We start from the raw sequence: 12,794 nt of genomic DNA, 5'->3' as shown, positions 1-12,794 counted from the left end.
TAATAACTCCAAACTTGAAAAGATCCCTAATGGTTCACATCCACTGCCTTCCATTAAAAGGAGAGCTGTTCAGAGTCCTCTATTGTGTATGGAGGAGTTAGCAATAAATATTCAGGCGGCCATTTCATCCATAAGTTAATTTAGAATTACAACTCAATGATGGTGGGAGTGGTTAAAGACAGTTGTTTCTTGCCCACCTCTTTATTTTTCAATCTGAAAGAAGTGCAGCATGTAAGAACAGATCCTTTGCCAACTCCACACCCAGGATATGACCTTATTCTCATCCTGGGAAAGTCCCTTGTTCTATTTTCCAAGCTTGTAACTTTTCTCTTTAATCTTTTCCAAGCCAGCACAGTCACTAATGGTATATCCCAGTCTGCCACTAAAATTTAAGACTATCTCATAAATTAAAGATGATTCTGCATTGCCCCTTATCTGATCAGCATCTATGGGTGTCAGCTGCCAACAAGTAGCTCGAGTGTCTGTGCCGCTCCTGAACACCCACAGGCTGACACGCTCTTCTGATAAAAGGTACCTTCAAATATGCATACCATTCTCAATATAAATGTGTGCTTAAACACTTCCTGTAAAGAATCGTTCAACCTAATAAAATGACTCGGGATGTTTAAAAAAGCTGGATATAAATATCGCTGGAGAATGCATAGCTAGCATGAATTCTTCACTCAGCTTTCCTGAGCATTTGCAGAATGCTGCTGGCCACATTTGTGAGTATCTTGAAATCTGAGCTTACACCAGAGGAAGGGCACAGTGGAGGTGGTCCACAGGCACTCCTAGGGATGCTCAAGTTTGAGCTTACCAAATGCTTTCTGTGGGGGAGAAGGGTCTTGTTCCTTCAGCTCCTATCTGATTGGCTACACTCACTGAGATGATATGTATATATACCTCATCTAAAAATCTATATATCTTGAGCTGGAGAGATGGCTTAGCAGTTAAAGAAGGCATTTGCTTGCAAAGCCAAAGAACCCAGGTTCAATTCCCCAGGACCCATGTAAAACAGATGCACAAGGTGGCACATGTATCTGGAGTCCATTTACAGCAGCTGAAGGTCCTGGTGCACCCAGTCTCTCTACCTACTTACCTCTTTCTCTCTAAATAAAATTAAAAAAAATTAAAAACCTGTATATCTGAGCTCTGAAATGTGTTAAACAGAACCTATGTCATGTCTTCTAAAGAGACAGTATGTCTATATAGACAATAAGGCAACAAAAATCAATCATTGCTACTGTTTTCTGCTTTGATGGACTATTTTATTCTCCTAATACTGTGAAAGATGCTTTAAAAAATCATGAAGAGGACTGGAGAGATGGCTTAGCAGTTAAGGCACTTGCCTGCAAAGCCAAAGTACCCAGGTTCAATTCCCCAGGACCCACATAAACCAGATGTACAAGGGACACATGCATCTGGAGTTCATTTGCTGTGGCTGGAGGCCCTAGCGTGCCCATTCTCCCTCTCTCTCTCTCTCTCTTTCTCTGTGTGTGTCTGTTCCCCTGCTTATTTCTGTATCTCTCAAATAAATAAATAAAATTAATATTAAAAATTCATAAAGAAAGGTGGTGAATATTTGAATTTTGATTTCCAAAAAGAAAATTTTGAAGACACTTGACTGGAGTGAAGTTTTTATTTTATTGTTCTAAAGCCATCTGTAATAGAGAAAGGATAGTCTGGTGGTCCCAGCAACAGTGGAAGGGGTGTTGGCTATGGCCGTGGTAGTGCTTGGTGGGTGGGTGGTGGCTATGGTCATGGTAGTGCTTGGTGGGTAGCTGGTGGTGGTGATGGTGGTGATGTTGGTGATGTAAAGGATCCACCTGAGACTTACCAAAATTCTGAAGTCCTTCTTCAAGGTCGAGAGATGATTCTTCCCCTTAAGCACATGCCCTTTTTCTTTATTCAACATTTAACCTCATGAATGGGAAAAATACAGTACACCACTTTTTCTTAAGACAGCTTTACATTTACTTTTTTATATAGCTTTTAAATTTACCATGAGATCTTAATGTCAGGTTTCATAAAAGCGGCAAGTCATCACTAATTGATTAGGGACCTCTATGTTGGTTTCTTTGTTGTTTTACTCTGCTTGTCTGGCAGAACAGAAAGTGAGATGAGCTGGGTGTGGTGGCACACACCTTTAATCCCAGTGCTCAGGAGGCAGAAGTAGGAGGATCTCTGTGAGTTCAAGGCTAGCCTGAGACTACATAGTGAATTCCAGGTCAGCCTGAGCTAGAGTGAGACCCTACCTCAAAAAAGGTGGTGGGGGGGGACTGGAGAGATGGCTTAGCGGTTAAGCACTTGCCTGTGAAGCCTGAGGACCCTGGCTTGAGGCTCAATTCCCCAGGACCCACGTAAGCCAGATGCACAAGGCGGTGCATGCGTCTGGGGTTCATTTGCAGTGGCTGGAGGCCCTGATGTGCCCATTCTCTCTTTATCTGCCTCTTTTGCTCTCTGTCTGTCTGTTACTCTCAAATAAATAAATAAATAAATAAATAAATAAATAAATAGAAATTAAAAAATGTTTAAACCTCAAAATGGAAAGAAAGTGGAATCTACTGAGATAAGGGAGGGTGTTTCACACAAATTAGTGCTGTATGAGGTCCAAGACCTACTGCACGGTACCTCTTGGTTCGTTTTTCTCTCCACCTCCTCTGTGCCCCACCCTTGAAAACACAAGTTTACCAAAAAGAATAACCAAATTACATTTTTTTTTCTTTTGGAGACAGGTTCTCTTGTAGTCCAGGCTGGTCTTAAACTCATTATATAGCTGCGGATGACCTTGAACTTCTGATCCTCCTGGATCAAACCCAGGACTTGTGCATGCTCAGCAAGCACTGTGTCAGCTAAGCTATATTCCCAGCCCTTCTGATCTTAGTTCTGTACTTCTGAGTCAGGTTCCTTTCTGCCATGTTGGCTTTTGTCCTGTAAGATAAGATGCAGGTAGGTATTTGGAGTGCTGCAAATCGTTCAGATGTAGCAGCTGGGCTCTGCACCTGACCCGAGGGTGCGTGTACACCCACGGCTGACAAACAGCAGTGGATTATTTTGCAGCCAGTTCGCGTGTAATGTGGCCTCAACCCTTGTCTCCGTGTGCAGACTGCTCGCTGGAAGCTCAGCCCAAATATGTGAGAGGCGGGAAGCGTTATGGACGCCGGTCTTTGCCTGAGTTTCAGGAGTCCGTGGAAGAGTTCGCAGAGGTGACGGTGATCGAGCCACTAGATGAAGAAGCACAGTCGGCACCCACCCCAGCGGATGACTGCCATGAGGTAAGGGGCTGCACGGGCACACTGGTGGAGATTAAGAATATGGCCCCCGGAAGGCCCCAGCTGAAACCATAGAGGAACTGGGGGAGAAAGCAAGAGTGCTGCTTTCTCGGTGAACCTAGTATCAGCACAAGGGTGAAGGCGATAGACACAGAGAACACTCAACTGCTACCAAACCAGAGATCCAGAGACACAGAGGCTCCCAAGACCTCATCACTGAAGTAGACTTAAAACGAACCCAAAATGGCTCAGGGAAATTTGCCGAAGAGGAGGTAGTAAGACAGTTAGAGCCACATACTGGGGCATTATGCACAGAGACCTTGCCTCTTCCCCATAACTGATGGCTATCCCCACAATGCATGACCCACAGTCTCCATGGAGATAACCAGCATCCCCAGTGAGGAGGGTTGCTTTGGAGGGGGGGAGGACAGGAATGAGGGTAAGGATGTACCAACATGTGCAGTTTACACATTGAGTATGCACATAACTAATAAAGAAAAGAAAGGTAGAAGAAAAAAGAAATTATAATTAAAGTGAAAAAAAGGTGATTGACAAAAAAAAAAAAAAAAAAAGAATAGCAAGTAATAAACTTGCTTAATGAAGCACCCCCCACCAGAAAAAGAACATTCTATGGCAGGAAGACAGGCAAAGTCAAGGAGGCTGATGATGGAACAAGGGCTTGTCTCCGTTTCTGGCTCTTTGCTGAGCTGATTGTGTTGCTCTTGGACGTGTATGGCTAAATTTCCTCTTTGGATGTTCTTGCCTGTGTCTCAGTCTTTATAGATCTGATATTTCTATGCCTTGTTTATGCTTGTACATTTAGATGTCAGTCTCCTTTATATTTTCAGCTCTTCTAAGTCTCCTTGGAGTTCTATCTTTCCCTACCAAGGCTTTTTTTTTTTTTTTTTAAGCTAATCACATCTTTCCCTTCCTTCTCCCAAACTGTCACATAGAGTCCATGGCAGTAGAAATGAAAGCCCCATGTTCAGGTGACTTTAGAGCCTGCATCTTCTCTTTCATGGTGTGATAAAGCAGCTGGAACACTCGAGTTCTTCCTCAAAAGATAGAATAAGGCACTTTCATTTCTAAGGACTTGGCCGTTGCCAGCCTCCCCCTCCCTCTTGGGCTTGTCACCCCCGGCACGCCTCCTCTCTGCATGCTGACTCGCCCTCCCCGGCCTCCCTCCAGCAGCGCTCCCCTCTTTCACAGTGCACACTACCACAATCTACCAATAAAGGAGAAGCAGTTAGCATTTTCCTTATTCTCTCCTTATGGCTCATTTACCAACATTCCGTTTATAGAACATGATTGAAAATGCCTTGCTGAGCAAGCCCTAAATATTTCTTGCAAATTCCAGCTCAGATTGGAGCTATAAATATTTCAGATACAAATAGGAGCTGGAAAGGAAGCAAAGCGCCTTCACTTTTCTTAAAGTGGCTATAGGTTGCTAGCTGAGTGTGTGGGTGTGCGTGGGCGTGTACAGGTGTCTGTGTGTATGTGCACATGTACATGTGTGTGCTCCTAGTTGTCTAATCGGTATTGAGCTTCCTAAAATCAGTAGAGGACTTGCTCCCAATAATGTCATCAGCTGCCAGACATCAGGTATCCTCACTTTTTTGGAATACTTACAAACCTAAAGATAGCTATAAAGAGCTCAGGTTTTGAGCAGAGAGGAAACTGGCAGGCCATAAACAGATGAGCAGTCTACCAAACATAATTTTGTAATTTCGAAATGAAACACACCTGGAGAGAAAGCTTAGCAGTTAAGGTACTTGCCTAAGGACTCAAGTTTGACTCACCAGATCCCACACATGCCAGATGCACAAAGCTGAGGCAAGTGTAAGGTCGCATGTGCCCACTAGGTGGTGCAGGCATCTAGAGTTTGGTTGCAGGGGCTGAGGCCCTGGCATGCCAATTCTCTCTTGCCTACACCATGCTCTCACTCTATCTAAAACAAAACAAAACAAAAAACAAAATACCACAACACAACAGAAAGTTATCCTCACCCCTGAAGTGAAGGAATAGTGGTAGAAATATAAGGGAAACAAGAAGAAAAACATCTAGAAAAAGAGAGAGCATGACCATGAAGTGGGATGAGAGTGGTGTGGGTGAGAAGGGAGGAGAGGATGCTGCCTAGAGCCTCCCAGTGCCCCAGGCTGCAGGAAAACACACACACTCACGTGCTCCAAAATGTTGCACAGGTTATTTAGGGAGGCAAGTCATTTGCATATTCATTCAGTGTTCATAATACTGTATTTACCTTTCTGTCAGGAAATGTATGTTTTACTATATAAAGTCTGTTTCCTAAGTCTGGATAAAATGAGATAGAATTGACAGATAACCTCTTCCAGGGGAAAAAAAAAAATGATGATGATATCTCAACAGTTCAGGAGAGAAGTTTAATTATTTGGAGACCACTTTTTTTGTTTGTTTGTTTTTGTTTGTTTTTCGAGGTAGGGTCTCACTCTGGTCCAGGCTGACCTGGAATTAACTCTGTCATCTCAGGGTGGCCTTGAATTCATGGCAATCCTCCTACCTCTGCCTCCCGAGTGCTGGGATTAAAGGCGTGCGCCACCATGCCCAGCTTTGGAGACCACTTTTCATTCTAATGTCTCATCTCAAAATATTATTACTTGGTGCTAACAAGCTAAATCATTACTTATTTTCATAAAATAGTTTCTACTCACCATCAGGGGATACCCAGAAAGCCCTTCGAGGGGAACTGACTGATGATGGCAGGGTATTTCTTTATATCTTTGTTAGACCTTATCTACTGATCCTTCTGAGATTATGTTTGAAAAGTGAGACTTTGGTTTCATATATAAATAAAGATGAGTCAAAGCCTGAGCCTGTGCAAAATCTTGCTGCTTATAGAGGGTATAGAAAGAAAGAAAGAAAGAAAGAAAGAAAGAAAGAAAGAAAGAAAGAAAGAAAGGAAGGAAGGAAGGAAGGAAGGAAGGAAGGAAGGAAGGAAGGAAGGAAGGAAGGAAGGAAGGAAGGAAGGAAGGAAGGAAGGAAGGAAGGAAGGAAAGGAAGGAAGGAAGGAAGAAAGAAAAGAAAAGAAAAGAAAAGAAAAGAAAAGAAAAGAAAAGAAAAGAAAAGAAAAGAAAAGAAAAGAAAAGAAAAAGAGAAAGAAAAAAACACTTCACTCCCAATGTGCTACAGCTTCCTTTACATCTTCCAGAAACCTCTTGGGTATGACTTCTTGATTCTGTACAGACTATGCCCTGCTCACCACCCTCCATCAGAACAGCTACAGACAGAGGCCTGGAGAGGGTCATTTCTGTGGGTTTCTGTTCTCAGCAGAGGCCCTCTCTGAATTCACTTTGATCGACTGCTGAATCTCACACCAGAGTTTCTACAAGAACCCCAAATAACACTTTCCTGTCCTGACTTTTTCAAATTCCCATAAGTGGAGCTCAAGCCAAAGCTTTTTCACCTGCTTCTTGCCTAGAAATGAAGTGTCTCAGTGTTTCATAAGCTGAATTGTGGGTTTTTTTTTGTTGTTTTTGTTGTTGTTGTTTTGTTTTGTTTTGGTACTGTAGAGCAAACCAAGGGCCTTGACCATGCTAGGCAAGTGCTTGACCATTAAACTCCCCCTTAGCTCATGCCGTCATTCTTCAAATGAGTTTGTCTCTTAAGAATTAATAGCTTCTTGGGGTTGGAGGGGATGGCTCTGTGGATAAAGGCCTTGCTGTTCAAGTGTGAGGACCTGAGCTTGGACCCCAAGAGCCCACCTAAAGCAGGACGCAGTTGTGAACGTCTGTGATCCCAGCATGCTATGGGAGGCAGAGACAAATGACTCCCCAGAAGCATGTAGGTCAGCTAACCTGGCATACATGGTGACAAACAAGAGATTCTGCCTCAAAAACAAGGTGGAAGGCGAGAATTGACACCGAAGCTTGTCCTCTGACCTCCACACATGCACCACAGCACGTGTGCACGTGCGCTCACACACACCCTTACTCAAAGATACTTTTAAAAATTAATAGCTTTTTATATGACATTTTTGATCTTCCTGGTGACAGTTAAAAGGGCAATTCCCAGCTTTGTACAATAGCAACCCTGGTGGGAATCATGCTCGCTACCTTCACAGGTGCATACATTCTCGTGGATGTTACACTTGTACCTCAATGTGCTCACAAAATATCCCTGTTTCCTGGTTGAGTTTCATCTTAGACTCAGGAACCGAGAGCCATGTGGCCAGTAGACATTCACATGCAGAGCTGCACTGGCTTGCTCTAGAACCGAACCCCTGGCCCTTCTGCAGAACCTGTCTAGTAGGTCTCTTAGGGGATGGAGGTGTCTTCCATATTCTGGTGTGGCCCCCAGCCATAGAGTGAGGGAAGGAAGAAGTTCTTCCTGACCTGTGGAGTTTATTTACTCCCTGCCTGGGACTCTTTACAGTACTGCTGGTCTCCTGAGATCCTGTTAGCTCCTGTCTTTGGAGGTATTACAATTTATACTTCACCGCAGAGCCACCAGGCCATACTAAAGAAAGACTGGGCCTTCCTTGATCTGAATATTTCATAAGGAACAGTCAGATGGTGAGCTGCAGACAGACAGACTGCTTGGGCTCACAAGGTGGACGCTTAGCTTGCTTGAAGACTCCTATTGCTTCTGCTCTCCACAGGCCTGTTTTGTCCCAAAGTGGCTTCAGAGTTTCTTGATGAGGACAATAAAAAGACCAGAACCTGTGATCAGGAGTTGAATAGAGGAAAGGTCTGGCTGTGCTTCCCAACAAGAGGCTAATTTTAGCTCTGGGTTGCGTCAAATAATAATTTTACCAGAAGATTTGTGGGAAGATGGGCAGTAGGATCAAACAGTGTCACAAAGCACCTATCAGAGCTGTCCCCAGGTGGCTGGCTTCCTGCTAGGAACTCATCCTGTCAGGATAAGTGGGCAAACAGTCTTCTGAAAAGATAAAATGATAGTTCCTCCCTTCTCTCTAGGGTTATTCCACCAAAAGGAAGGTTGCTCCGGGCTGATGAACATTCATTCCTAGGCTTCTGAGTTGGCAGTTCACAGCATGTGTTCCATCTGCTTCCTTGTTTGGGACCTCCTTCTCCCACACCCATAACCTAAACTATCCACCATTCTATGTAGTTTACCTGTAACTCTACCCTTTCTCTCTCACCCATGGAAACAACTAGAAATGTAGATGAGTGTGAGCAAGGCTATTATAGAGATTGCTTTGAAACAGCCAGATTTATATTTAATGTAAGTCCCATAAAGCTTCAGGCTTCATTAGTTACAAGCAAGTTGGAGTACATCTGGTGACCACAGGACACGACTGTAATGTGGTGCCATGGTGAGGTCACACATCGTCATGCAATAGCTACTATCCACCACCTTGGCCTCTCCCTCCACATAGAGCATATGAAAATCTTGTGATGAGATGTCTTGATAATGTTTGGCTTTCGGTTCTGCTCACCTGTGTTCAAGCCCTGCAGAAACCGTAAGCATACTAACCGTCTCCATCCCCCACCACCAGCTTTTGTTAAGCAATTTGATTCTATCCTGCTGAAAGAGAAAATATCCAGCCTAGCTATTAAGCATGTTCTCCCCCACCAAGTTTAGTTTACAAGGCAATGAGGCCGTTCTGTAGGAAAACACTCCTGTAATCTTGCGAGATTTTCAGCACCGGAGTATTGCATCGTGGAATTTCATTCGGAAAGCCCCAAGCAGAATGTGCTAATCACAAGTGACAGGCAGGTCCACCAGCAGACTTCAGTGCACATTCGCCTTCCAATTTAGTGCGTTTATCTAGCAAATGGATCCCTTGGGAAGCTGACCCCTCATCGTGTGTGAGATTGAAAGGAAAGTGGCCATTTTTCTTCATAGGATCGTTTTCACTCAAATCAATTCAACAGGACATTCTACGGTGGATTAATCCAGGCCAACAGAGGGCACATTCTTGGGTCCAACCTAAGGTGTGACTAATGAGGTTTTAGTTGTCACTGTTTTCACTTTACTTCATTAGGAAACAAAAGCGAGACTTTAGGTTTGTACAAATGCATTTTTATCCCTTTTATATACAATAGCTATTGAAATGACCTTGAATTTTATGCTCCTGTTCTCGTTGAGAGTGGCTAGAAGGGGAAAAAATAAAAACAAACACATTCTCAATTCTATTCTCTATTCTTCAGACCTGGTAGGAAAGATTGTGTAATTAATACAATTGGGGCAGGGCCACTTTGCTTTCTGCCCTGGTTGAAAAACAGGGGACACCTTGTTAACTGTTTTCCTCCTTAGGGAATGCATTGGGTCTAGTAAGATACTTATCAGGAACAAGGGGCTTTCAACAATTATTTTTTCAACTGCAAACAATAGTGGAAACCAAAACCAGTGGCTTGCAGGCTACAGTTAAGTGAGAACCTGAGAAGAAAAGTAAAGCTGGAGCTGCGCTCGCTCAGGGACGGACAGGCGGGTCCAGGCTTGTGTTGGGCCTGTGGGGGTAGGAGGCTAGGAATCACTTGTTAAAATAAAAGTCTCCCATAAAAGCAAATCAAAAAAAAAAAAATGGTTTTCCTTAAATTGAATCTTCTTTTAAAGCATACAAGATTGGCTGGGCGTGGTGGTGCACACCTTTAATCCCAGCACTTGGAAGGCCGAGGTAGGAGGATCACCATGAATTCAAGGCTAGTCTGAGACTACATAGTGATTTCCAGGTCAGCCTGCGCTAGAATAAGACCCTACCTCAAAAAAATCCAATAAATAAATAAATAATAGAGTCAAGAATTTTGGGACTGGAAGCTCAGTAGTTAAAGGTGCTTGCTGGCAAAGCCTGAGAGCTCAGGTTTGATTCCCCAGTGCCCGTGTAGGGTCAGATGCACAAAGCTCATTTGCAGTGGTCGGAGACCCTGGCATATCCATTTTCCCTCTCTCTCTCTCTCTCTCTCTCTCTCTCTCTCATTCTCTATCTTTCCTTACAAATAAATAAAAACATTTTTACCCGGGCGTGGTGGCGCACGCCTTTAATCCCAGCACTCGGGAGGCAGAGGTAGGAGGATTGCCATGAGTTCAAGGCCACTCTGAGATGACAGAGTTAATTCCAGGTCAGCCTGGACCAGAGTGAAACCCTACCTCGAAAAACAAAAAAAACAAAACAAAAAAAAAAAAAAAAATTAAAAATATATATATTGATTTCTCATTAGTTTATTTTCTATAGATAAGTTTTCATTGAAGCCTCGAATGATTCATTTCCACTGTATAGAGTTAATATTTAATTCCGATGCACCCTTCGTAAGAATTGAGAGAAGTTTTGCTCCTATCTTTTGTATTTGAAATACACATATTTTCTGGTCATTATTCTTGATACACTTTTTGTAGTTCTTTGACACGGCAAGCCCTCTCATTACTGATGCCATTTGTTCTTACCAACAGGATGACGTCCACAGAATAGATGTTTTTATTAATGGCATTCTAGTTTTTCTCTTCATAGTTCTTAAGCTTTATTAGATCATCTGGCTCTTCCCAGAGATGAAACCCTCATTCAGGATGCAACTGTAACTTATTTGAACATGCTCAGTGAAGATCAGAGAAGCCCCTTCAAAGCTAATGAGATGTCTCTTGTTCTAACAAACCTTCCAGGCCTTGGTACCCTGGTGAGTCTTTTTGACCTGATTGCAGAAGGCATTTCCTCTGCAATACCACCTGCCCCCCCCCCATCCCCGGTCTTCCAGATTAACAATTTCTAATGCATATTTTCTAACTAAGACTAGAATAGGCAGCAAATCAGAAATGAACTAGTTAATTCTAACTGATAATAGTAACATGTCCAACTATATCATTAGATGCCTTCCACATAGAAAAATAATTTTTATTGGGCTGGAGAGAGATGGCTCAGGAGTTAAGGTGCTTGCTGGAAAAAGCTTAATGGCCTGTGTTTGATTCCCCAGCACCCACATAAAGCCAAAGTGTTTGGAGTTCCTTTGCAATAGCTAAAGCCCCTGGTGTGTCCATTCTTCTCTCTCTCTCTCTCTCTTTCTTACTCTCTCTGTTGGGCACAGTGGCACATGCCTGTAATTCCAGCCAAGGTAGGAGGATCACTGTGAGTTCAAGGCCAGTCTGAGACTACAGAGTGAATTCCAGGTCAGTTTGGGCTAGAGTGAGACCCTACCTCAATAAAACCAAACAACAACAACAAAAATAATGCTTATTATGCAGTCAGCAACTATGAAGAATGAAGTTTATATTAAAAAAATGTTCCTTCCACTTGGGTGACCCTGTTTCCAAAGAGGTCTGGGTATGTAATTCAGCAGTAGACTGTATACTGTGTGAAGCAATAATTTCAATACTCCATGTCACCACCAAATACATATATATGTGTGTGTGTGTCATACACACAGAGAGACAGAGAGAAAAGAAAGACTGACTCTTCCCTTAAGGACTTTCAAATCCAGTTAACCCCAACCAGTCCCTCATGGCAAGGAATAGGCTCAGATCCAGATACATCATTCCCCACACTGGTAGCACTTAACAGTTTTTGGCAGTGTCCTAGGACTCATCAGAGTGTGTGTGCATTTAAAAATCATACATTGAGGGCTAGAGAAATGGCTTAGCAGTTAAGGCACTTGCCTGTGACGCCTAAGAACTCAGGTTCGAATATCCAGGTCCAATGTAAGCCAGATGCAAGTGACGCAAGAGCACAATGTTGTACATGCGCACAAGGGGCGCGCACATCTGGAGCTCATTTGCAGGGGCTTTATAAAGGCCCTGGCAAGCCCATTCTCCCCCTCCCCCTCTCAAATTAAAAAAAAAAAGTTCATTGATTCCGGTTATCCCTAGCACTCACTCGCAGTATTTAATTGCTTTTTAAATACAAAGGCACTGATTTGCATTCCCGTCTAGCAGCTCCTCCCTGAGTTCATAATAGAGAGACTGTCTAGCCTCCTGCTGCCTTCAGCAGAGTAGGTAGGAAAGGAGCCCCGGACCGGGGAGTGTGTCCCCACAGAAACAAAAGCCAGAGCCAGCGCCTCTATTCCCAGCACACTTAAACTTCCAATGCCTGATTGAGCGCATGCTTTTCTAAACCCGGAGAGTTATGAACCAAACACTTGGCGGATAGTGTCTTTTAAAGACCTGAAGTTCCAAGCATATGCCCACTCTATGCTTCCCTGAATGGTGTCCCTTTGAAAAGGGACACTCCAGCACAGTTTTGTCATTTTAGTAAATTTTCTTTCCCTTCTCTTCTGGGCTTGCAAGGCCTTCTTTCAAAAAAGAATGTGCTTCAGGCTGTGGGGCCTCAGAGATCAGCTCAGCAGCTTCAGCCTGGGAAGAACAGCCCCGTGTGGGCCCATAATCGTTTTAATTAGCCATACATTTTGTGGGGCAAAAAGGTCTGCACTCAAGCAGATGGCTGGTGGGGGTGGCGGCTGGGCTATTGTGGGCAGGGACCTCGCTGGTCAAAGGCTGCAGATGCTGCCCCAGCTTTGGGGGCTGGTGCCCATCCTAGACTCTGCCATCTGCTGTGCAGTGCCCCAAAGCAGCTGTCCCTCCAAAGAAAGCATTCCTGAAATT

The 12,794-nt window shown here is 43.7% G+C and overlaps 1 protein-coding gene across 5 annotated transcripts in view; it reads left to right on the top strand.

Moving 5' to 3' along the window:
• The window catches only part of Nin (ninein), a 127,873-nt gene that overhangs the window by 36,503 nt on the left and 78,576 nt on the right, over window positions 1–12,794 (top strand). For all 5 annotated transcript variants that reach the window (XM_045153767.1, XM_045153768.1, XM_045153771.1 and 2 more), the window contains one exon: window positions 3,106–3,275. In XM_045153767.1, the coding sequence (XP_045009702.1) occupies window positions 3,106–3,275 (170 nt within the window). The remainder of the gene's footprint in view (window positions 1–3,105; window positions 3,276–12,794) is intronic.

Source organism: Jaculus jaculus, chromosome 7 (assembly GCF_020740685.1).
Source record: "Jaculus jaculus isolate mJacJac1 chromosome 7, mJacJac1.mat.Y.cur, whole genome shotgun sequence".
NCBI lineage: Eukaryota > Metazoa > Chordata > Mammalia > Rodentia > Dipodidae > Jaculus > Jaculus jaculus.
The sequence above is the reverse complement of the archived record's forward strand: the minus strand, read 5'-3'. Positions and strand labels throughout refer to the sequence as shown.